This window comes from Dermochelys coriacea, chromosome 3 (assembly GCF_009764565.3).
Source record: "Dermochelys coriacea isolate rDerCor1 chromosome 3, rDerCor1.pri.v4, whole genome shotgun sequence".
NCBI lineage: Eukaryota > Metazoa > Chordata > Testudines > Dermochelyidae > Dermochelys > Dermochelys coriacea.
Genome location: NC_050070.1, coordinates 106,593,629 through 106,620,586, shown reverse-complemented (window position 1 = coordinate 106,620,586; position 26,958 = coordinate 106,593,629). Strand labels below are relative to the sequence as shown.

The 26,958-nt window shown below is 41.1% G+C and overlaps 1 protein-coding gene across 1 annotated transcript; it reads left to right on the top strand.

Moving 5' to 3' along the window:
- Nucleotides 1–432: 432 nt before the first annotated feature.
- On the top strand, nt 433–22,107 carry LOC119853406 (p53 apoptosis effector related to PMP-22-like). The gene is made up of 3 exons (XM_038396441.2): nt 433–881; nt 19,229–19,372; nt 19,665–22,107. The coding sequence occupies exons 1-3, from the start codon at nt 671–673 to the stop codon at nt 19,877–19,879; spliced, it is 570 nt and encodes a 189-aa protein (XP_038252369.1). The 5' UTR covers nt 433–670; the 3' UTR covers nt 19,880–22,107.
- The last annotated feature ends 4,851 nt before the right edge of the window (nt 22,108–26,958 follow it).

Below are 26,958 nucleotides of genomic sequence, written 5' to 3'. Positions count from 1 at the left end.
CCAAGCCATGCCCTAGTGTAACTGTCAAATTTCAGCTGTTGATTTTTGCCATAGCTCTTTCAAGAAAGAGTCAGAAATTTTCTTCCCTGTCAATTTAATAATGGCTGAGGAAACATGCTCAAAAGGTTTTCCCTTGGAGTAGAGGCCTTAAAGGGGAAAGTTTCAGACAACTGTGAGCATCTGACAAAAGAGCTTACAATGCAAATTGGTTTTTAGCTTTTAGTGTAATTGTGTAATTGTGCTAGCTGCACCCACTCTAGTGCACAAGCACCTTGCTTAATCCAAGTTGCTCCTTATTGGGAAGTGACAGCCAGGAATGGGTTAAAAGCCCAGGGCCAGGGAGTGTAATGGTGCCTGATGTGTTTACCAATCAGCAGAGAGGAAAGAGGAGCCAAGCAGATAAGACAGCCCAGCCCTGCAACTTCTGTGCAGCTCAAACAGGTTTCTGGTGCCACGCTACAGCTCTTAGTCATTGGAATTTAGGTGGAGCTCCCTCCTACAGTGTCTGTTCTGATTAAAAAGCTGCTCTCACTCACACATTCATACATATACACACACTCTTCAGGAGCCTTCCTAAAACACTTTTGTCCCACACTGCTGAGTGAGTAGCAGAAAAAGCTCATCAGTTTGTGCACCTGGCCTCTAGAGAAGCCACTGACCATTCCACAAGATGGTGCAGTATGGCCTTGACTACACAAGGTGCAGATGGATCTTGCCTCTGATGTTAGGCATAGCGGTCATCTTTGGCCTTATTGCGCTGGCCAGCAGGGGCTGGCTGGAGTCGGAGATGATGCCCCATCAGCATCAAGCCTCGTTATGGCAAAGCTGTACAAGGCCCAATGGTCAGTCCATCTGGAATTGCATCTCCCTGATGAACTACGGTAAGTGACTGCAATGGGGGTGGCAGCCCCTAGTGAGCCTAGGTCACATGACTGAGCTTACCCCACTCAACTCATGTCTCATCAGTTTGATGGGAAAAAATAGGGCTCACCATTCCAATACATTGAGCATTTTTTGGAGAAAGAGTGGAACAAGGGTGATCTTTTGAGAGAAAAGAAAGAGGATGATTGCTATTTTCATAGGGCTAGAGGGTATGTATGTTCATGGTACAAAGACACATATGAAAACATAGTGCAGGGAACATTTGAACCATGGGAGATTAATTTCTTTAGATATAACTACAATCTCTGCTTTCCAGAAGTGAATAATTTTTGGAGGACAAGCCCATAAAGCAATAAATAGCAAGCTGTATGGGTAAACTTGGGGTTAACAAGATGGATCATCCTTCACTGGCAAGGAACTGTTGGGATGTAAAAAAAGAGCTGTGAAGCAGAGAGGTCCACAATAAATATCAGGTTGCAGAACGTGGCCTCTAAAATTATATCAGGGGGCGCACCGCACCACTTGTGATGTGGTGATAAAACAAAACGCTGAAAGGAGAACATGCTTTTTCTTTGACAAGGGTCTGAATTAAGGTTTTCATACTTGGAGGAGTTTTGATAAAAGTTTGGACTCTGATGAAGTCACTTAGATAATGTTAATTCAAGTCATAAGGGCCCTTTGGCTAATAGCCTGATTCTCAACTGTTTTGCAGCTTGTATACTTATTTACACCTGTATAAAGTGTGTGTATAAACACTACCAAATCAGAATAGTAGCATGTTACACTCATCTTGTACGTATACATGTCTGTTCAAGGTGCACAGCAGTAGAGACACTGACCCTTAGTGTCCATTTGGTTCAGCCTTCCAAAACTGTCATGAAAATGTACCACCCATGCACAAATTGTGCTTGCTGGCCATGCTCTGCATTGACTAATGGTAATGAAAAGATAATGGTGATTTATTCACTAGTCAGAAAGAAGTTATTCACTGTGGGCTAGAGGAATTTTTCAAGCATGTTCACCATTTGCTCTATTTGGGGACTCTATTTCTACCCCTGATGCCCTTTGGGTATCCCTCCCCCCCCCAATCCCACATGAATGTTATATTAATCAGTTCTACAATGGTATTCTTTCTCCCTAGGCACCAGGGATGTGATCCACAAAGGTACTTAGGCACCTAGCACTTCAGGAATCTATGTCCCTTTTTTAGGTACCGCTATGAGCCACAAAATTCTCACTGCTGCCTAATCCTGTAGGTGCCTAAATTCACTCGGCACCCATGTTTTTTCCTCTGAATGTGTGCACTGCAGTCTCACTGTAGGCGAGCAGGTGCCTATCTCCTGCCTGAGCGTGCACACTTTGGCCACACTGTAGGCGTCTGGATGCCTGTCTCTGAGTGATTCACAGAAGAACGTCAACAAGACGATTACAAGAAAGACAGGCAATAAGATAGCTAAGCTGTGTGCCTGATCTGGTAGGTGGCCTCTGATCACACCTGTCGGATCTAGCCCCTCAGGTGAGTTCACACAAAGCAGTTGGGGGGAAAGGAGGCAGTCCTCCCTAATAACCCTTTAGCTCAGTGGTTAAGGAACACACCTAGGATGTTTCTCCCCACCACAGAGGGGGCAGAAGGGATTTGAATAGGGATCTGTCATCTCTTTCAGGTCAGTGACCTAGTAGACACTAGGCTATGAAATATTCTGATGTGGAGTTCCCTCAGTCTCTCCTCTCAAAGTTGTTTCGCTTTAATTAAGCAAGTGAATAATTATTTATTAATTGGCCAGTAAAAGATTTAGAATGCCTCTACTATAGCCTAGTAGTTAGAGCACTTGCTGGAGAGATGGCTGAGCCTTATTCAAATCCCTTCTCCCCTTCAAGTGGAGGGGGGACTGAAACCAGGGACCTGCCACATCCTGGGTGAGTATCTATCCAGTAAGCTAAAGGTTGTAAGGCTGGTCCTACCCAAGCTACTTTGCTTTGAGCCTGGCCTGCATTTAGGCAGCTGAATGCCTGTCTTCCCCCAGTTTGTGGATCACTAGCAGAGCTAGGTACCGCCCTGCAGCTGGACTTGGACACCTTTCTCCAAGAGAGGGGCACAGCTTAGCACACCCCTTTCTGGTTGGCATCTCCGGAGGCTAGTGTAGGCAGCTCCCTGCCTTTGTGGACCACAATCTAAGGCACTTGTATTTCCCCATTCATTGTACAGAGAGGCCAGATGCCTCATGCAGGCTTTGTGGATTATGGTGCTGTTCCTGTGATTTTTCTAGGTACCTAAAAGATCAGCCTAGCATTGCAATGCCTAAATTCCTTTGTGGATCTGGGCCCATGTCCCTCACAGACAAAGGGTTGGAATTTAGGGTCCAGGCTGGCCCTGGGCTTTTCATGACGGTCTTCCTTCCCTGCTTTAATATTTTTCTCAGACAAATGCTTTGGAGTTCTATAGCACCTTCCAACCGAGGATCTCAAGTCAATTTAAAAACATCTGTGAATTAATCCTCAAAACGCAATAGGCAAATATGATCTCCTATTTATAGACGGGGAAACTGAGGCACAGAAAGGTGAATGCCCACATTTTGAAAAATGTTTACTAATTTTGAGTGTCCAACTTGACATTCCCATTGACTTCATCTGTTGTTCTGCATGCTCAGTGCCTTTAAAACTAGCCCATAGGTGCATCAAGTGGGGCACCCCAATTTAATGGACACTTTTGAAAATTTGGGACTAAATGAATGGCCTAAGGTTGCACAGGAAGTCTTTGGCAAAATTTGGATACTGAATTCAGAATTCCTGGCTGCTTTTAATGCTGTGTTTTAATCACAAGCTCATGCTTCTGCCCTCTGTACTGGGACATGGTTTGGATCTGGAGAGAATGGGCAAACTGAGCCCTTTGGATTAAGTTAATGCCATTTCTTATTGACCAGCTCTGAGCTGGAAATCAAAACTGCCTTCCACTGATCCTTTTTGGCTGTAGTGGAAACGCTAATTTTTGGCTCCATAGTCCTCTAACTGAATGCTTCATGGTAGGTTTCTCATACCTGTAATAAACTCCTGTAATAAAATGTAAAAGTTGCCTTTGCTATTGGTGTAGAGTGAAAACTAAAGGAAAAGGTGCACCTATAATCAGGTTTTTAATAAAAGATGCATTTTATTTGTGTGCTTCCTTTTATCTATACTAATACAAAAACATTAAGGAGGACAAGTGTCCAATATCACAAACCATATCGCAAGTATGATTACATTTCCCCTTTTCATAAGTATGGAGACATGAAGAAAGACAATGTAGATAGAAGGGGGCAGAAGTGATTTGACATTTTTTGTGAGGAGTGAACTCCTTGTTTCTTCCCTATTCTCCTATTGGCTTGATTTCCAGTTTCTCTGCCCCACCCATAATTTACTGCAGGCCCAAAAGGGTCTTCTGCAAGTCCTGCGGAAGATGGGTTGCTACAGGGGGTTGATCCCACTGATGTGATAGATGTATATCCATTTGGGAGGCAGCTTCCTGCTGCAAGTGAAACTTATCAACATTAGTGGAATAGTAAATATATTTTACTCCTATGATAATTAGATTTAATTATAAAGACCATACATGTTATTCAATAAAATACACACATTCAGATTAAATTCTTCACTAGCAAAACTTTGAATTTGAATCTGAGCAGTTTGACTTATCCTGTATAAACCTTCAGAGGCTGCACTAGAAAAATCAAACATCTTTGAACCTAATCAGACTGGGAAGGGATGAAATTTACAAAGTTTATAAACTTTGTGAAAAGTGAGAGTCTGAGGAGTTTATAAACTCTACTGCATCCTCAAGGGTTTCAAATATTTAAATTTAATTATCCAACCTTCTAAACATACTTTAAGACCTTAGGTTCCTTTTAAGACAATTTTTTTTAAAATTTCTCAACTCTAGAGCAAGTCATTTGAGATAGGATAGTTAAAAGCATTAAACTTTTGTGTTATTTGTGCACATACTTATTTCTCAAATACATCTTGCTGAGATAACCTCAAATTTTGCAGGAAAAAAAATCTCCTTTTTTCTAAAGGCCACATATAAGAAGCATCAGGTGAAAGGTAGGTTGTTTTTATTCTCGAAGAAGATTAGCATGGCCAAAAAAGAAAGAAGTGCAATAAAATATCAAGGTTTGCTTTAGCGCCATAGTGACAAACGATTTAGATAATATAAAGTTACTAAAAGGATAGTATACTTGAGCTTTGACAAAAGCCTGGGTGAAAGGATGACAACTACAATTCTGACTGTTTCAGAGTAGCAGCCGTGTTAGTCTGTATTCGCAAAAAAAAAAGGAGTACTTGTGGCACCTTAGAGACTAACAAATTTATTAGAGCATAAGCTTTTGTGAGCTACAGCTCACTTCATCGGATGCATTTCTGATGAAGTGAACTGTAGCTCACGAAAGCTTATGCTCTAATAAATTTGTTAGTCTCTAAGGTGCCTCAAGTACTCCTTTTCTTTTTGCGAATTCTGACTGTGTCTATGTGGGAACTGGCTGGGCTTGCAAAGTTTTTTTTAAAGTGAACACATGCTTGCATCTCTACTTTGTGAAGCTGGCACAACACCTTTTTATTTTCCTAACTCTTGGCTATATGAGCTCTCCAGAACAAGGTATGTCTCTGAAAGCCTTAGCCAAAGCCTTTTAAATATTTAATGTATTGTGCTGCAGGCTTTTGACGTGTTTGAACATGCTTGTTGCTGGAAAATGATTGCTCCTGTTTTGCTAAGTTGAATGTGGTGCACAATAAGATGAAAGAATCTTTCATACATGCAGTCTGTCTATTTTCATGCCTGATCCTGCAGTCCTTTGGCATGCAGAACTTCCATCAATTTCAATGAAAAATGCCATGCATAGGACAAATGCAGGTTAGAGTCCTTCAGATTTAGTTTGAAATGTTAGGCTTATTTGTAGATCTTGAAAAACCCACACAGTGCTTGTGCACATGCCAAGTGGAATTTCAATATTTGCAGTGACTTCCACATACCATCCAATACTAGATTCTAGTCATTCTAGTCATTCTACAGAGCAACCTTTGGCACTTGGCCCATCAGGAACTGCTGGCGGACCGCAAGACATTTTGTTTACGTTGACTGTCCGCAGGCATGGCCCCCCCTGCAGGTCCCAGTGGCTGCGGATCGCTGTTCCCTGCCAATGGGAGATGCGGGAAGTGGCGGCCAGCACATCCCCTATCTCCTGCCTAAGCCCCAGAGAGATTCACAAATCAGGAGAGATAGATGTTAGGCTGTGTAAGTCACGTGTGAAGCCCGAGTCTGTAGGCATACTCAGAGGTCACCTATCAGATTAGCTCCCTCAAGCATGGGGGTGGAGGGTGGCAAAAAATGACCTCTCTTATACCTTTAGCCAGGGGTGAAAGTAGGCTAGTACGGAGTACTGGTAGGAAGTCGGTACCGGCCCGTATGCAGCTGACGTTAAAGTGCTGTCATGGCGGAGCTTTAACATCGTTGCCCCTTTTGTTGTCCCCCTCCACCGGGGGGCGAAAGAGGCAGCTGCCCCAGGGCTGGCGATTTAAAAGGGCCCAGGAGTCCCAGCCACCACTGCTACCTGCCCCCAGCCCCGCCCCTTCCGCCCAAGGTGGAGAGAGTTATACACCATATCAGTAAGTGTTAATATTACTTTCACCCCTGCTTTTAGCCCAGTGGATCAGGTACTCATCTAGGATGTGGGAAACCACCAGTTCAAATCCCTCCTCCATGTCAAGGGGAGAAGGGATTTGAACAAGAACCTATCATCTCTCAGGTGATTGCCCTAATCACTAGGCTATGGAATACTTTGAAGTCCCCCCCAATCTCTCTTATTGAACATGTTCAACTTTCAACAATTGATTAATTAATTACATATTAATTAGGCCCTTAAAAGAGTTAGAACAACTCTATAACCTGGAGTGTGGGGCACTCACCTGGAAGATGGCAAATCCTTTCTTCCTTTCAGGAGGAAGGGGAATTTGAACGGAAGGTCTCCCACAACCTGGGTGAGTACTCCTAGGCTAATGGTTGTAAGGGAGGTCATCCATTCCCCTGGCCATTTTGTTTTAGGCTCTGTTTGCAACTAAGGTGGCCGAACCCACCTATCTTCACCCACTTAATGGATCCCCATGAGAGCTAAGTGCCTTTCTGCAGTCCAGACTTCGGTGTTTACCTCCAAAAGATTGGTGGGACTTTTCTCACCCCCCTCTGGTCGACATCTCCCGTTGGCTAGCTCAGACAGCTCCCCGCCTACCATACTGGCTTTGGGGATCACAGCCTAAGTCGCCTATCTCTCACCATTCATTGTATAGGGAGCTTAGGCTTTGGGGATTGCAATGTTGTTCCTGTGACTTTCTAGGTGCCTAAAAGTTGGGTGCCACCACGCCCAAAGTCACAATGCCTAAGTCCCTTTGTGGATCTGGACCTTGGCAGGTGTGTCTCTCTCCCCCATCTCCTCATGGTGTGTGAGCAGCCAGAATCTGATCCCAGATTAACACACAAGAGACTTCATTTCTACTTAGTTCAATAAATCACCATGAGCAGAACATTATAGGGCTTTTCATATTGCCAGATTGAGGGAACAGCCTTTTTCAGCACTGAGTGGGATAAGGGCCAAGTTTTCTATCTGTCAGTGGAGTACACTGACCACAGTATATATTGTGTACTGCTCTGAAAACTGTAACAAAGAGCAACACATATGAAACAGATAGTCTTGAGCCATAAAATTATTATCCAGATCTGAATCTAAACTTTCCCTACATTCCAGGATATTCATATATATGGCTTTGGTTCAAGCCAATCTCTGAATGTAGGTATGACAATGTGGAGCTACTGCTCCTTCAGTGACTCCACTGCCAAAATACAAGTCTTGTTAATACCAGTCGAATTTTTGTATCAATAAGAACAAATGCTATTTGCAGCACAGAGGTAAATTTCAGTAGATCATGTGTTTATATGAAACAACACAATGGAATAAATCAGCAGCTTTCTTTGTACAACATCTCTTTCTCTTGAGTAAGTTAGGGACTGTCTTCTTGTTACATGTTTGTACAATGCCTAGTATGATCCATGATCCCTAAGTACTACAGTAATACAAATAATAATAATGTGTACAAAATTCTCCACTTTGATCCTCCTTGCAAATCTCTCACACAATCTTTATTGAATTGTTCTGTTCTGGAGAGACAAAGTGGGTGAGTAATATCTTTTATTAGATAAACTTCTGTTAGCGACAAGCTTTTGAACTACACAGAGCTAACCTTCAGGTCACTCTCCTATATCCTGGGACTGACCCCGCTACAACAACAACTGCATACATGTTGTAGTCAAGTTATTTACATGATCATTACCACAGTAGTAACTGGAAACCTACTAACATTCATGAATTAATCCTCTCAGTCCCTCTGTGAGGTAGGGTAGCATTAGTATCTCCATTTTATGGGGAATCTGTGGCAGAGTGATTGTGTCTTGCCCAGATTTACAGAGGAAGTCTGTGGTAGAGCTGGAAATGGAGCCCCCCTCTGAGTCCCAGTCCACTTGCTTAACCACAAGACAATCCTTCCGCCCCTTATTTGCAGGGCAAATTGAAGATAAGAACTTCGTCCTGTTCATACTACAGCCAAAATCTGAAACAAACAGGTTCAATGTGTTTTTTTAGGTAGTTTCAATTACAGAGTGGACAGGTTCTTAGCCACACTCTACTTTCCAAATCATCTCTCGAAAAAGCATAACATTATTTAAGGTCAAGCCTTAATACAAAACATGCACAGAATTTACTATTCACACAATAGCTAGACTTTTAAATGCTAGAAAAAATGGGTTCCTAGTTAAATGTAATAGCTACAATACTGAAAATGTTTCAGTGATATTGTTCTTAAGGAACTCTGATAAGAAGGGAAGAAAAGAACAGACATGACTTGATTTTCCTCTTGCTTACAGGAATAACTCCACTGGAGTAAGTGAGAGGGGAATCAGGCCCACAGCTTGGCAGTTCATATTCCTCATTTGCAATTACTGACATACTTTTCTTTATCATTTCACAGTTCACCCTTTTACACATTTATTGCAAAGTGCATTTCATAAGAACCTTTGCTAAATAAGTTATTGCCTTAGTTGGGTAACTAACTATAAAGAGTATTTGTTGCCATCTGAGAGGGCTCTTTGTAGAATCAAATCGCTTCCCTAATAATTACAGCCAAATTGACTAAAACAGTGCTGGTGGTGTGAGATGCTGAGGGATCCCAGCTACCATATGAAAATAGAAGCAGCTGAGGACAAAGTGTTGAGATCCCAGCACTTTGCAGGCTCAAACAATGAACTCTCTTAAGCACCATTCAGTTACTTTTCCTAACCTTTCACACAGGAGGTAACATGCTGAGGATTTATGAATGGATGTGGGTAAAAATGGTACTGCATTGTCGTTTTTCTTTAGTTGGGTCATCTCTTCAGAGAATCTGACAGGATGGAGTGATGATGATTCCTCCATAGTAAGAGCTGGATATAAGTCCCATTATAAGGTTGACTTCGAATAACTTTGGGAGGATAAACAAGCAAACAAGAAAATCTCTCAGGCTATGCCTACACTACAGATCTTACAGTGGCACAGCTGTGCTGCTGTAAGGTCTCCCGTGTAGCCGCTCAGTGCTGACGGGAGAGAGCGCTCCCTTTGGCATAGCACTGTCCACATTGGTGCTTTTTTCAGTGAAACTTATGTCGGTCAGAGGGGTGTTTTTTCACACCCCTGACCGACAACAGTTATACTGACAGCAGTGCTAGTGTAGACATAGCTTCATGCTTTCACATTTTTCAGGGAAAATCTTGTTGACAGCTGGTAGCTATTCTGAACAATTTTGAACAAGATTGTAGGAGAATATTATAGTGTTCCCAAGCTCCTCCTGGGAACTTTTGCAAAGTGTCTTTAGCAAGTTCTTGATCAGTCAAAAATCCCAATGGTTTCAAATTAGTCAACTTTGATTGAGTAAGAACTGCAGGATTTAGCCCAATGATGCTAAAGGAAGAGAACTTGGACCACAGCTAGCTGTTTAGTAGAGGAGGAATGACTTTACAATATCATGGTAAAGAAGGTCCAAGCTGATCTGGAAACTCCTATACCTTTAATGCACTGGATTTTAAATCAGTTTGAGGGGAGTTAGGAAGGTGTGTGTGTGGGAGGGGGTATGACTCTTTGAAGTGCTGTACATGCTATATGGATGAAAGCATTAATATGTGCAGACATATATATGTGACACACATATGTGTTGCAAATAACATTTAATTTTGATCTAAGTGCTGCTTAATGATTACTGTAGGGCCAGATTCTGATGCCTTTACTGACACTGAATAGAACCTTCCTCCACAAGCGATTCCACTGAAGTCTCTGGAGCTACCTGGAGAGGAAGCTGCTATCCAATAAGAATAAGAATAATTAGCTCTTATGCAGTGCTTTTCACCAATAGATTGCAAAGAAGGTCAGTGTCATTATCCTCATTTTACAGTAGGAGAAACTGAGGCACAGAGCAGCAAAGTGACTTGCCCAAAGTCACCAATAGGCCAAAGACAGGAATAGAACTGTCAGCCTCCGGAAATCCAGTCCAGTGCTTTGTCCACGAGACCTTGATACCGCTATATTGAATAAAAGTATCAGAATCTGTCCCTAATATACAACTATAACATAAACTCTTTTTGTACTTCCCAATCACATGTTAACCACCCTATCAACAGCCAATAACAGTGCATCAGCAAAAATTACTAATATTGCCCTCTTGTTCAGTCACAGGGAGAAGAAATGAGCAAACAGCATCACGTCTCTCCCTGTAGGCTTTTTTGTTTCTTGGGTGGGAAGGATTTGGTTTCTATCAATCAGAAAGTTATTCACAGCCACTCCCTACCCAGGGAAACTCCTTCACTGCAATTAAGGTAGCCACAGCAAGGTTTCTGAACACAGTTTGCTCATATTCTGCTGCAAACTATAGACTAAGAGTTATCTGATTAAAAATTCTTGGTTTTGGAAGTGAGATGTAAATCCATATTGCTTCAGCCAGATGTAAGAGTGCGAGCAAGCTTTGGGAAAAGGATACACTGCTATTTTGCTTAATAGTCATTATTTGTAAGGCTGAGCTATAAAAGAAGATCCCTTTTAATCTGTAGGTTATTTTAATCAACTCATCTTTAATCCTTGACAAGGTCTTCTATCCAAATAGTAGTAATAGCTAGAAAACAGACATAACATGCTACATTGGGATTAACTGATATGATTTACCTGGATTGGCTTATTAATATGTTATTTTTTCCAAAAACCCCTAGTTAAAATTTAGCTCAAAATAGACTGAATGAGCAAACCATGTATCAAACCAAGCATCAAAACATGTAAAATTAAGGTCTGATCCTGAGGATGCCCACAATTCCTGTTGAAATTGGTGTGAACTGTGGGTACTTGGGCCCTCTCTCCTGATCAAGCCAATTTTGAGGCATTGGCATGCACATTACTTTTAATACCTAACTCACTCCTCTGCTGCGCCCTTTGATGATTCTTCTGCACCCTGTGTTGCTCCCTTCCTAGCACTAAGCATCAGGGAGGATCCCTCATTAGCACAAAGCTTTGTTGGACTCTCTTCTAAATCAAGCTCCTGCATGACAAGTGTGTGTGCCGAGGAGTGTAGCAAAAACTGAACCACTCCCTCTAGATGGTGGAGGAACCCTCCCCGTCCCCACCCCCCGACCAAACACAAAACTCTTTAAGTGGAAATGTTTCCTAAACTGAACTGCTTCCCTCAAAAGGAGGAGGGTCTTCAGGCACGTCAAAACTGTGGACTCTGGATTTTTCAACGAATATGTTGATGAGTGTGTAGATGATGCTGTCTGGAAATAGAAAGATGATGAGAAGGTGAAGGTCTGTTTGCTTTTAATGAGAAACAGTCTGTTTTGAGTTTGAGAAGTCCCTGATTACCAGCAGTTAGGCCATGTCTGCACTACCACTTATGTTGGCAAAACTTATGTTCCTCAGGGGTATGAAAAAAACACCCCCTGAGCGACACAAGTTTAGGGGGGAGGGATAGCTCAGTGGTTTGAGCATTAGCCTGCTAAACCCAGGGTTGTGAGTTCAATCCTTGAGGGGGCTATTTAGGGATCTGGGGCAAAAATTGGTGATTGGCCCTGCTTTGAGCAGGGGGTTGAACTAGATGATCTTCTGAGATCCCTTCCAACCCTGATATTCTATGATTCTACAGCAATAGAAGCGCCAGTGTAGACAGCGCTATGTTGGCTGTCTTGTCCCCTCACCTCATTGGGATAGTTAAGTGGCTGTCTCCACCCCTCACTAGTTTGATGGCTTTGTTTACCTTATATGTAAATGTATTTCTATTTTCTCTTCTTACTCAGTTTACACTGAAGATGCATTCAAGCAGGCAGAATCACACTCCTTGGTCTAGGGTGGGGTCTCTTAAGCCTTAACTGCCAAAAACATTTTAAGAACATATTTCCAGAACATTTACAGTTCTTCATATATCCCCTGTACATACATCAAGAAACAATATTAATGACCAACATGTAACCAGTTAGCATATGATACCTTACACCTGTTAGATACAGATTATGACAACAATGAGTTGGAGTACACTCAGCTGCTCAGGCCAGCTGAGACGCACTGCTAGATACCCTTGCCCTCTGGCACTGGGATGCTCTTAGAATCAAAGTATTATTCCATTTTCAGTGCAGGTTTGGCATTTCATATCATCTTCCATTTTTTTTAAATTAAAGCTACCCTTGTTTAACACAGCTGTGTCACTCACCACAATGTCACGCAGGGGCTGCAGAGGTTGTTGACTGAACAACTCCTATTAAAATGATAATCTGATGATAATGTAAATAATTGCTGAGATGTATGAACAGCTGACAATAGATTTATTTTTCTTTTAAATGCTGGTTATGTTTTGAGTTTCAGGGCAGAAGGAATTAAAAGTTGAGGAATTGTGCTCTTATTAATCAGACAAGGAGATATATATCTGAGCTCTCCATGATTTCATCCTGATGAGCCAGGCCTAGGGTACGTGGTAGTGCACATGAAGTGGAGTACCCATGCCATGAATAAACACAATGAGGGGATGGAATGGCGTGGATGGGAATACTTGTACACAATGTGGGCTAGTACACAAGAACCCAGAATCTTTGTTTTGTTTTGTATAAGGCAATTAGGTTATGAGGTGTATTTTCAACGTGTTGTGGCCCTTATGTTATCAGAGAAAATTTGGAACAAACATGTAAAAAAAATTTCACTGTGGGTTTCAAGGTTTTGAAAATCCCTGGGCAGACAATACCCCAAATTAAATTTGCATCCTTTTGTGTATAAAACAGCCCTTCAGTTGTACGTAAAACTGAAATACATGAGGAGGTAAGTCAGGAAAATCAGAAAGCAACATTCCCAGTATCTCTGAATTCCTAATAAAAGTCTTAAATCTACATTTGATTGAAGACTTGCCTTATCAAAGAATATTCGGATTCCCAGTTACACCGTTGCTACATTTCCTTTGGATAGCCTAACCATTCACAAATCAAACAAATATAGCTAGAAGGACCATTCCTCACTCTGCTTTATATGAAAACAAAGATTTGGGTTCTCTTCTACTTGTCCTAATACAAGGCCTTCCCAGTTTCCAAAGACAAAAACTTAAAAAAAATGCCAGTTGTAATGAGATTTTAAGACTGGAAAGTATATAGTTTCCTGGCATTTAATAATTATCATACACATTCTTTGATTTGGTGGTAGAGAGATACAAGAAGGAAGAAGGAGACATGCCATTCAAATGATGATGATATCATTTTAGAATGCTGGTGTACATTGGAAAATGCCAATTCACCAAAACCAAAACTTTTTGCAGGAAAGGATCAGGTTAGACAAATTTCCCCTTTTGAAAAAAGTTTCAAAATGTTCAAACTTTTCTAAAATGAAAACTTTCATTTTTTGTTTGAAAATTATTTTTGTTTCAAAATTTACATTACTTTATAGTAAAATATACATATATTGCATATATAAAAGTCAAAATTGAAACAACACATTTCAATCAACCCATTCCAAAAAATTTCTTGGATTTTCAGTTCATGACAAATCTGAGATTTTGACTTTTTGTCCTAATTTAGGATGGAAAAACTTTCAACATTTTGAAAATTCTCACAGGACAGGAAAATCATTTCCTGTCCACCTCTAGTATTTAGGGATTCTCTGGGATAAATTTCTTTTTTTTTTTCTCTGCTGACCACCTTTAAACATATAAAAAAATTACTCTGCAGTTCTCTCAGCTGCTTAATTGATCTCAGGCAAATAGGTGTGTGTTTTTATGGACTTAGTTTGACATCCTGAAAGTTAAGTAAACTGCTGTTCTCTCTGTGTTTTGCTTAGTTTCAAATGGGCTGGACTAGAACCAGAGACCTCTCTGTCTCATGTATACTGAGTCTGTGTATATTTGTGAAAAATTGTTGACCTGATTGGATTCCACATTTCCATGAAATGCGTTAACATTTGCCTCAGTGTTTTATACTTTACCCGCGTGTTAAAACAAAACACAAAAACACAGTGGACAGTGGATAACGTGAGAGACTTAGGACCAATTTCTGCCCTCATTTACACTAGTGCAACCTCATCATTTTCAACCCCACTAAATTGTGGTGTTACATGTGAGATGGATTTGGCTCAATGAGTTTTAAACTAGATTGAGCCTTTGCTCTGTGTCTTCTGCAAGCAACCCAGGGAGTCACAAGTCTTTCTTTACACCCTCCTTTTTCAGAGGAAAATAACTTTTGGCCCTCCTCCCATACCCTCCTTGCCTACCTGCTCATGGCTTACCCCTCAGGCTCCAGCCACAATGCAAGAATCACTAATGTGGCTGTGCAGGGGGCCGTGTGGTTTTACTGTCTGTTACTCCCTTGTGTTGTCACTTAAAATCAGATAGCAATTGCTACACTAGATCAGATGCATGGTCCATCTAATCCAGTATCCTGGAAACCCACAGTAGGCAAGTAAAAGGATATTTGGACCCCATATTAGGTACCCTCCTGCTCTCTAATAGGTAGGGATTGTCTTAAGGCCTGAAGCACAAGTTCTAATATCCCTTCTAAAATTGTTGTTATAATTAATTATTATAACTCTTGATATTCTTTATCCTAAATGTTCAATTTCTTTTTGAATCTTACTAAGTTCTTGACCCCAGTGACTTCCTGTGGCAGTGAATTAATCACAGTTTGTGAACAAGTTTTTCCTTTTATCAGTTTTGAATTTCCCACCTTTAAATTCCATTGTTCTTGTTATGAGACAGAACAGAGAGAGAGAGAGAGAGCAGAAGATCCTGATCTACCTTTTCTAAACCTTGCATCACTGTAATATACCTTTATCATGTTCATCTCCTTTCTGAAGAAAACATCCCAGTGTTTTCAATCTCTTTTCATAGGAGAATGTTTTCCATTCCCTCAGCCATTCTCGTTACTCTTTTTGGAAGCCCCGCTAGTTCTGCAATATCCTTTAACAGATAGGGAGGCCAGTGTTGCACACAGCATTCCGAAGGACTTATATCAAGGCATTATAATCTTCTCTGTATTATTCTCCTGTTGATTCCTTATGCCCCCCTAGCGTATTAGTTTTTCTGACTGCAGCTGCATGTTGACCAGAGATCTTCACTGAACTGTTGACAATGACATCCAGGTCCCTGTCACAATCTGGCCCTGGGTTAATCTAAATCATCATCAGACTGGACCCGATTGAAACATTAGGAAAATTAGGATATATATCAAAATTGTTGATAGAATTAATTAACCAAAAGTCTGTTCTTAGACTAGATCTCTGATGTAGCATTCTGCAGCTTAAATTTAGTTTGAGCACAGCATTTTAAAGTCTCTACGTCTTCCAAACTGAATCTTTAAAACCTTGATTTAAAATTTTCCTCTGCTGCAGAAGATGGAGTCAGAAACCTGCAATGGTTATGTGACTAAGCAATGCATAAAATGTAATAATCCTGCAGTGAGCATGTTTGCTCTTACCATATAGCCAACTCCCTTAAGGCAGGGAGTATGCCAGTCTCTCCCAGTGTGCCTTCATACAGAGTCATGGCATTTGCAATAGCTGGGAGAAAAAACTGGTTAGTGGCATGAAAAGGTGAGGATCATGGTGAATGAGAGAGTCTCACACCCACTTCTCCCCGGCCCAACGGCAGGGGCCCCTCAGGGCACTTGGTTCAGCTGGCACTGGGGGTGGGAAGGGAGAAAAAAGTTTTATAATGGGGGGAGGAAGAAATTAGTGAAATGTAATGAAAAGAAATGGAACATGGGTCATAAAGTAATGGGAGATGGTCAAAACCTTCAATGAACTGTTGAGAGAAAGGGAGATAGACCAGAGGATTGGTCAGAATTCCCCCTACCTATTTGTGCTATGCTTGGTCTGGAACTTGAGTGAGGAGAATGGCTCCCTGACACCTCTGCACTCTCCCAGTCTCCAGCGTTGGTGGTGGGGGTTGGTTTGGCCCTCTATGCAAGTTAGAACAACTTAACAGCCCAAAGGACCATTACACCATCTGGGGCTTGCTGCAGCAATGCAGTGGCCACATCCCCCTCACTTGGCCATAAGCTGACAGACAAAACCTAAACCTAATTTCCCCAATACTAATTTCTCCCTACTGTTACTCACACCTTCTTGTCAACTGTCTGTAATGGGCCACTCTCATTACCACTTCAAAAGTTATTTTTCCTCCCTTGGTATCCTGCTGTTAATTGATTTATCTCGTTAGACTGACCTCACACTTGGTAAGGCAACCCCCATCCTTTCATGTATTTATAACTGCTCCTGTATTTTCCACTCCATGCATCTGATGAAGTGGGTTCTAGCCCACGAAAGTTTATGCCCAAATAAATTTGTTAGTCTTTAAGGTGCTACAAGGACTCCTCGTTGTTTTTGCTGATACAGACTAACAATGCTACCCCTCTGAAATCTATGCTGGGTGAGGTGACGTAGAGCGGGCATATTCTAAGGTGTGTAAAGCTTGGTATGTATGCAGTGTAATCAAACATCCATGGCTGGCCCATGTCAGCTGACTAAGGCTCATGGGGCTCAGGCTAAGGGGTTGTTTTATAGTGATGTAGTCATTTGAGCTCGGGCTGGAGCCTGGGCTATGGGACCCTTCCCTCTCGTGGGGTCCTAGAGCCAGGGTTCCAGCCCAAGCTCAAATATCTACACCACAGTTAAACAGTCCCTTAGTCTGAGCCTCATGAGGCCAAGTCAGCAGAGATGGGCCAACCATGGGTGCTTAATGGCAGTAGACATACCCTTAGGGATTTCCTCATGTTGGGGAGAATCCTTAGCTGCCCAGTTAAACAGCTTTACAGCCTTTTTACTGCAGCATTAGTTTTATTGCTGGTATAGTTCATGGTGTTAGGAGTTGTTATATCACCTCAGAAATAGCTGAATTGATTGAGATTTAATATATGAAATTCAAAAGTGTGCATTAATGCAACCTTATGGATGCACATTTGATTGCCACTGGAATCATTGTTAACTCTGCACATCCTGTAGGTTATATGGCATACTCTAACAAAACATAATGTAGCATGATTTAAAAAGTAAAGCAGAAGTACTTGCTCTGAGAAACACAGACAAGGTAACAGTGCTATGGGAACTTCATCTTCTGCATAGCCTTATACTGTGTGGTTCTTAAACTGCATCATCTTATAGTGTGTTAACAGGGTTACATGTAATTTGTTTGCTTCCTTTAAGGAGAAAAAAAATGCAGCCCATATGAGCACAAGTCCATTTCATGTACTCTACTGATGCTTTTAAGTAGTGTAAGCTCCTTTCATTTAGCCAATATTACAGATACATATTAAGAAGTGAGCACATAATAAAGTCATCGGTGTAGTATTTAACAGAACACCACAGGAAAGAAGAAAACAAAAACAAGATAACCAGAGAGTACATTTGGAACTTGCTATCCAATGGAACAAGGGAGCCAAAGATTGGTCTTGATTTTCCCTCCCCCAACCAAAGCTCATTGGCCCAAAGAACATCTCACCCCTCACATATTTCAAACACCTTGAGCTCTGGAGGCCTTAGTGTGTTCTGGAGTGCAAATCATAGGGTGTGGGAGATCTGAATTCATCATGACTTCTAATGATCATTGATTGCACTTGTGTGGAGCTTTATAGATTTAGTGTGGGCTCAATTCCCAGTGAAAGTCAATGAGTCACTTAGGTTCTTTTGAAAATCTTACCACTAGAGCAAGAATCTTTGTACTGATCTGGGACATGTAGCTATAACTAAACATATGACATGAGAGAGATTGAATTTAAGATCCAACTGGATCTTATGTGCGGTAGGACAAATCCTTGGGTCCTTACTCATCCAAACACCTATTAATTATAGTGAGAGCTTACCTGAGTAAGAACCTATGGATTTGGCCACAGGTTATTTCTATAATCACCAGTGTTGCTTACTGAAAGTGAAGCAGTCATCACTATGCTAAAAAGACCTGGTGGATGAGCCAGAGGAACAGACATACATGAAAGGTGCCCTCCATATGCAAATCTTAGGGTCATGATCTATCCCTGATTATTTCAGAGTAGCAGCCGTGTTAGTCTGTATTCGCAAAAAGAAAAGGAGTACTTGTGGCACCTTAGAGACTAACAAATTTATTAGAGCATAAGCTTTCGTGAGCTACAGCTCACTTCAAATGCATCCGATGAAGTGAGCTGTAGCTCACGAAAGCTTATGCTCTAATAAATTTGTTAGTCTCTAAGGTGCCACAAGTACTCCTTTTCTTTTTCCCTGATTATTTGTGTCTGATGTATAGATTTACCAAATAATGCCAAACTTTTATGTTCACATACCAGCATGATATGCTAATATAGACAGTTTTTTAAAATGGAAGATTTTAAGTTGCCTTTGAGGAAGAGCCTCCTCTTCATTTGATGCCTATGCATAATACCCATTGGTGCCATGATAGACATATACAACAGAGCCATGACTGCCAGTTGCTGAACAAATGCCCTGTATTAGTGAAATAAGATAAGGTTGTTATCTGGATATTCTTACATTTCTGCCTCAGTGCTTAATATTGAAATTCTTTGACATTCCTATAACATACTGTTCAAAATTAATGTTTGTTTAAACATCATACATTTTGCATTAACTCTCTGCTGGATCAGAACCACTTTGTACATTCTAAACCAGTTAAAGGAGAGTAGGTGGCTGTGTTCTCTCCATGTGAGTTTACCTTTTTCTCACATTTGTCTGAAATGAAAACACTTCATTTTTAAGGCAGGCATGAATCTACCTTAATGCGTTGTTGCCTTCATAATATGTTTTCTTTCTGATTTCAGCCTGGGGGAGAGCTGCTGCTGCCACATTCCTTTTAGGCTATATCATTCTGGTCATTTGTTTTGCCCTGGCCATCATAGCATTCGCCATTGATACGCTTCGGTTCAACTTCATACGAGGAATCGGAGGCTTGCTCTTTGCTGCTGGTAAGACTGTGTATAAGGAAAAGGTTGCCTTTTAAAATGGTACCTGTTGTAAAATTGGTACATGCCTTATTTGACTCTTCAAACAAAGGAGTCTATGCTCAGTTCTATAGACACTCGGCACTTGGAAACTTCAATTAAAATCAGTGGAAAGTCCATCCAAATAGTAAATCCTCAAACCTCTAAAACAAAGGTGGATTCGGCTAGAGATAACATCAAGGCAGGAACTCTAATGGATACCAGTTTAATCACTCATTCTGACTTTTTGTTGTTGTTGTCTTTTCTCTTTCTTCAGCTGCGTTCTCGGTCATGGCCCTGGTCATTTATCCAGTGAAGTTCACAAATGAAATTGCCATGGAAGGAGTCAATATGTTCAGCTGGGCCTATGGCTTTGCTTGGACCACCACCATTATGGAAATAGGCCTGGCGTTCTTCTTCTGCTGCCTCCCGAATTACGAAGATGAGATCCTGGGCAACGTCAAGCCGACATATTTTTATACTTCCCCATAAATACTAGAAACAACAGGAAAGGTGCCTTACTGTTGTTTTGATATTTAGATTCCAGAGATACATACAGACTCTCTTATTTTTACAGAGTATTATGACCAGGAATTAGTAGAAAGGCTTGGAAGCTTTTTATGCAAGTAGAACTATAGCGTTGGAGTTATAGAATAGAAGATCTAAATTGTTCTGAATTTTCCTCTTTGATATGGGTTTGTTAGGGTTAATTATTCTACCATTTTGTATTGCTCCATTACTTCCCACTAGTAGTGGTGTGGGATGGTTCTGGTATTGGTGCTTCAAGCATCTGTGTTTTTATTTAAGTTCAAACAAGGCTTTTAATTCCTCAGGGAATCAGTTATGGAGTCAGACAACCCTGATTCCCTGAGGCAAAGCAGCTCAGGAAAACCAGATACCATGATATGTGGGTTTATTTGTTTAGTTTAACCTGAAAACTGATATTTGGTTGCTTACAAAACCTGCCTACCCATCATTTGTGCCACCATTGCCAATAATTCAGTCACTACTTCGTAACTTTGTTTCCTCTTTTATTCATAAAAAATATAGCACTTAGAGGCAGAGGCAAGATAGAGAAAACTACTTCCTTGTTTTTAACAGGCCCTTTTCATTTCTCTCAATGCTTTTGTTGCATAGTTTAGTTGCTAAATTGTCAAAGGTGAACCAGAAATTAGAAGAAAAATAAACGGTCTTCAAATACCACTAAACATAAACAAATATTATCACTGTGTAGTGTGTGCTGCAATGCAAACTGTCTTAAAAATCCTGGGTGAGATTCTGGGCTGCTAGTTAGAGGAGCAGCACAGGATTAGCACACTGCGGGAAGGGGACAAAAGTGGCTTTAAGACACCCTTTCACCCTTCAGATTCTGGGCTGCTCTGAGGGCTAGAGAGACCCCTGCTGTAATGTAGGGAGTCCTGAGGAACTGTTTAAGATATGCCAACCTCACCAGGTTGCCCTATGGGCAACAGCACTGTCCAAATCTCCATAGATCTATGTGCGGTGGGTCCATCCATGACCCGCTTCCTCTGCTCCTAACCCCATCCTTGGCATGTCCCCTATGCTAACGCCTCAGGAGTCCTTGAAGGACAGCCTGCTTCCGTCTTCTTCAGTTCCTGCACCATTGGAATTCTTCCCCCACCAAATCTAGGCCTTTTAGAGCACCTTTACACCATTCCAGCCCTTTTACCTGGTATCAAAGGGCCAGAGCTGGTATGGGAATCTCACCTCTATTTACCCCTATGGCCCTCATCCCTACAGTATCCCATTGTCTCTATACTATTGAACTGCTGGAATTTGAATTTAGAGTTATTAAACAAGTTAAAACAAAATCCCTTTCTTATTGGGCTCTTTCATTTAGTTCTATTACTTTCTGAGCAGAGAGAGAGAGAGAGAGAGAGAGTGTGAGTGTGATGTGTATATATATATAATATGCACACACCCAAATACACTCTCACACAACCTCCCACCCTAAGACTTGTATACCAAGACACAACCACATTTTATAAAACATTTTCAGATATATTTTGTATTCCACAACACTAAAAATATGATAAAGTAAAGATGTTTGCTTGCTGTTTTCTGTGTTATATATCCCGATTTTGTAATATTCAATTTTTTGCTTTAGGTGAAAAAATTATAGACCAAATCCTAGTATCCTTAGCAACAAGAACTCTCACTGAAGTCATTACATCATTTTCTAAGACGAATATTACCTTGTAATAAATTTGCCTCTCTTTATATACTGCAGATGATGAAAACTGCCACATTGAGTATTCCACACTATAAAATATGAGATGCAGGAATGAAACCTGGTCTTCCTTGATAAAGGTCTTGGACAGTGAAAAAAAGTTAAGCTAAACAACCAGATTATTATATTGCACTAATTTTGCAGCAGTGTAACTCTATTTACTGCTCTGAAGTTACACCTAACTCTCAATAAAAGTGAGAGAAGAATCAGACCCAAAGCATTATATATATATATATATATATATATATATATATATATATATAAACCCTTGAGAATGGTTAGACAGAAGAGTTGTGTAATTAATTATTATGATTTTTCCTGGCCAAAAAATTTAGAAAATATTTTGTATAAAAAAGTGACAGAGTGCAATTGATGCAGATGCAGTAAGTCTGTTTAGGAATAAGCTGTTGCAGATATTTTCATGATGCTAACCATACTCAATAAATGATGGTCATCTGTGTCTTGTTTCAAATATGGTGATTGTATTTAATTCTATTTGGGGATAGGAAGGAAAGCAAGAGATAAAATACCCAAAACTACATTCCATTGCAGTAGAATTTTGAAGCAAGAGGAGGATGGGAAAGTAACTTGCAAATGTATTATTTAATATTAATGGGACTTCTATTATTCTTCATTTATATTCTGGTAGCACATTAATTCACGGCTGACATGCAGAGGAAGACACTGAACCTGCCCAGGAGAGCCTACAAATTATGAAGAGCTACAGCACATAATTATTAGGTTAGAGGGATACAATTATCTTATGTATAATGTTATATACTTTCTTATTAAATGCACATCAACTGTTGAGGTGGTGAACACCACAGTTTGTTGATGAGAAGGAGAAATATAGACAGAGGCAGTTTCAAGGCTAATATTTACAATGAAGGACAATGAATTTTGATGTTCACCAAACTATGAAGTTGAAATGGGCCTGATCCTTTATTTCCACTCCCCAAAATTCAACAGACTTCTGATGAGCCAATCCATTTAAGGAGCAAAGGCAGAATCTGGCCAATAATTTGTTCACTTTTAATAGTTTGTAGTTTTCGGGATGTAAGGGGAGGTGCTCAAAACACAGCTGGCAGGGATACATTCCTCTCAAAGGAATTGTGTAAATGATCATGGGGGGACTGAGGCCCTTGAAATCTGAACAGAGCCTTAGATTTTTGGGCAAACAAGGTTTCATTGCCCATGCACTCTGGCTCTGGCCCCAGTATTCAACACTCTGGACTAATCAACTTGCAGATGTAAGAAGATCAAACAAGAGACGGCAAGAGTCAATAGGTCAGCAGTGACTGATTTTGCTTTTCATTGAATAAAGCATTCTATATACAGATTAACTTCACCTAGCTCAACATTAATCATCATTGCACTTGGCATTACATGGAAGCTGCAAGCACCTTGAAGCATAGCCTGAATCTTTCTCTCCTTTTACTGTAGCTTCTGTATACATTTATTTTGAAAGCTTACTTTAGTGTTTGCTGACACAGACTCCATTGGTTTCAGCACAGAAAAGATAATCAGGAACTCCTGACTCCTTTTCTGTAAAGAACTAAAATATCACTTCATTACCTCAGACTATTGTGAGGATGATTTAGAAAACACCGAAACAGCATTCTTTAGGTGGTTACTATTATTTTGTAGCTTCCTACAGCAATAATCCTCAGTGAATGATAACAGATGATACAACCAATATATGAGAGAGAGTGTTTTTTATACTTTCACTAGCTATCACAAAAGCTTTAAGAAACGAGGACATTTGATCTGCAACCCACAGAAAATCCTATAAATACAAATGATAAAGTAACTTGGAAGGAATGTTTTTTTGATACATCAGCATTTCTATACACTGGCTATATAACTAGTTCTGGGGGAGTTTGGGTCAACAGCCAGTGCAGCACATTCCCAAGTGAGAATCTTCCAGAATTATATTGGCTATTTGAACTGTGCAAGAACTAGTTCAAAAGTGCTATTGAATAATCATTAAACTAATGACTGATAGTGTCCATTTCAAGAAAAGGCTATTTTTAAAACAAAGGACAACAGAAGGGTGTGGTCTGGCCTTTGAGAAGTTGAAAAATACCAGAGTGCTGCAGCAAATACTTGGGATAATTAATCCCCAGAAAATAAAAACCACCACAAACCCTTGGAAAGGATGCACAAACTTTCTAAGCCCCAGCAATGTGGGGAAAGGTGAGAGAAAGGAGAAAAAATGGTGGAAAGCCACGTTTCCCAATCTTTGTTCTGTACATCCTTTTCGTGCCTCCTCTTCCTCTGACACCCAGATTAGAGCTACCCGGAATCCTAAAACAATAGACAAAACAAAATTGTCTCTGGGAGAAAAGTGTCTTGTAACGAAGTTGAATCCTTTGCATGATGATCTTTTGGAAACAACAGGTAGAAACTGAGGCAGACAGGAATGGCCAAAGAAAAATTGGTGGCATAGATTCCATTGCTACAAAAATAAAAACCCCATTGTTAGAAAAATCATGCCCGAGCCAAATCAACTTTAGGATGCTGGAATTTCCAATCAGAGGAGAAATTAAAGAGACATAGTGGAATGGGGGGAGTAAGGGAAGAAACAAAACATCTCTCAACTTCGGTCTCTCAATGTGAGGAGAACCTAGTTTCTAGATTTCAGAGTAGCAGCCGTGTTAGTCTGTATTCGCAAAAAGAAAAGGAGTACCCGTGGCACCTTAGAGACTAACAAATTTATTAGAGCATACTAGATGAGGCTCTCACAGGGAAGGGGCAGTGAACCATGGTGGGCAGCACAGCAGAAGTCTCTGTACATCTCTTCAGGGACAGGGTGAGATTTTTAATGGCAGTGCAGAAAAGATATCAAAAAATAAACTGATGGTTACAAGTTTTTGCTATTTTCAGAAACTTAGTGCTGCTGTGACAACAGAGAAGGAAAGTAATGACCAGCATTCAAAAGATTTTGCTGCTGAAGTCATTCCTGCCTGTTCCCAGCAAGGGTCCAAATAATTTACTGAGAAAAAGCTGCATGTGGTTGGGAATGTATGTAGCTAATATCAAAGATCCAATTACAAAATGTGCTGAAAACAGGTAGTTCTTCAAATGAACTTTCAGGTGGAAACAAAAGCAAAAGAACTACAAAATTTTCAATCTGTAACTTAATAGAATACCTTCTAAATTAGTTTGTAACAGCTTCTAGTAGTTAGTAGAATTTGTGTAGCAAATTTTTGGTCTTGATCTTTTCAAATATTTGCAGAGGAAATGCCCCTTTCACTGTGTTTTCTTTGGGAATTTCCCATTTTCCCTCCAGAAGAAATAGTTTGCCTGATAAACCCTTAAAAATGTTTAAACTGAAGTAATCTTAAGGCTGTACTAAATCTGTGCATATTTCATTGTACAAACAAACAGACACAATGGGTGAAATCTTGGCCCTGTTGAAGTCAAAGGCAAAACTTCCATTCTGTGGGGCCAGGATTTCTCACTATAAGCATAAAAACCTTTTAGGACTTGTGGCAAATTGCCGGTACGATTATGATGGGTCCCACGCTTCCTCTTCTTGGGGGGGGGGAGTTCAGGGCCCAGTTTCCTGCCCCTGAACTAGGGTATCTACTGTCCCACTAGTAACCCAAAGAACGGTAGTGGAGAGGGAGGGACCCGGGCCCGCCCTTTACTCTGGGTCCCAGCCCAGAGGCCCTAGGGATAGTGGTAAACCACTTGAACTAGTGCTTCCTTCCCCTGGGCTACTTCCCTCTCCTGCTCTTCAGCTTGTGGTGCTTCCTGTCCTCTCGCTCTGCCCAAGCCGGGTGTCTCTTTACATAGGGTCTTAATCTTCTAGACAGCCACGGCACTTCTCCAAACGCTCCTCTACTTCAACTCCTCCAAACTGCTCTCTACTCCTTCCCCTGGCTGATTGAAGCAGGGGGGTTTTATCAGGTGATCAGCTTCAGGTGCTCTAATTGGCTTCAGGTGCTTTTAATTAATCTATAGAAATCTTTCTTCCCTCTACAGGGAAAAAGGCTTCTCCTCATCCTAGGACTTACATATCTCTCCTATATCACTCTCCTGCTGCCTTCTGGCCATGCTGTATCACATATTCTCCTCCCCTACTCAATACCATGGGGTTGGGCTACTTGGGACGAGAGGCAATGCTTTCGTGACAAGCCATCTGTGTTGCTGTGTTGGCTTCCAGCCCTATGCTGTACTTGGAAATGAAAGGGTTGCAGAGATAGGAACATCTAGTCACTCTTGCATTCTTCTCCTTTTTTCAGAGTAGCAGCCGTGTTAGTCTGTATTCGCAAAAAGCAAAGGAGTACTTGTGGCACCTTAGAGACTAACAAATTTATTAGAGCATAAGCTTTCGTGAGCTACAGCTCACAATGCATCCGATGAAGTGAGCTGTAGCTCACGAAAGCTTATGCTCTAATAAATTTGTTAGTCTCTAAGGTGCCACAAGTACTCCTATTCTTCTCCTTGTTTCTGTGCATCCACTGGAGCGGGGTGTGGTCTGTCACCAGGGTAAATCACTGCCCCAGTAGATAGTAGCGGAGAGTTTCCATGGCCCATTTTATTGCCAGACATTCCTTTTCAACAACGGCCTACTTTTGTTTCCTGAGGAGGAGCTTCCGACTGAGGTACAGGATTGGGTGTTCTTCCTCCCCTACCATCTGCGAAAGGACAGCTCCTAGCCCTAATTCTGAGGCATCTGTTTGTAGGACCAATTCTTTCTTGAAGTCTGGGGCTATGAGTACTGGATGGCAGCAAAGGGCTGTCCTTAAATCTGCTAATGCTCCTTCTGCTGCATCAGACCATTTTACTATCTTGGGGCCCCGAGCCTTTATCAGATCCGTCAATGGCACTGCTCTTGTGGAGAAATGAGGGATGAATCTCCTATAGTACCCTACTAACCCAAGAAATGCTCTGACCTGCTTTTTATGGACTGGCCAAGGCCAATCTTGTATTGCCTCCACTTTGTTCCATTAGGGTTTTACCAAGCCTCTCCCTAGTACGTACCAGAGGTATCTGGCCTCAGCTAGTCCTATCACGCACTTGAGAGGGTTGGCAGTGAGGCCAGCCTTCTGCAGGGTGTCTAGTACTGCTTCTACTTTCCCTAAGTGTGTTTCCCAGTCAGGGCTATGAATGACTATATCGTTTAAATAGGCAGCGGCATACCTGGCATGGGGTCGCAGTAATTTAGCCATAAGTCGTTGGAATGTTGCAGGGGCCCCATGGAGTCCGAAAGGGAGGACAGTGTCTTGGAACAGGACATCAGGTGTAGAGAAAGTCTTCTCCTTGGCGTTCTTGGCCAGGTGAATTTGCCAATATCCTTTGGTCAGGTCCA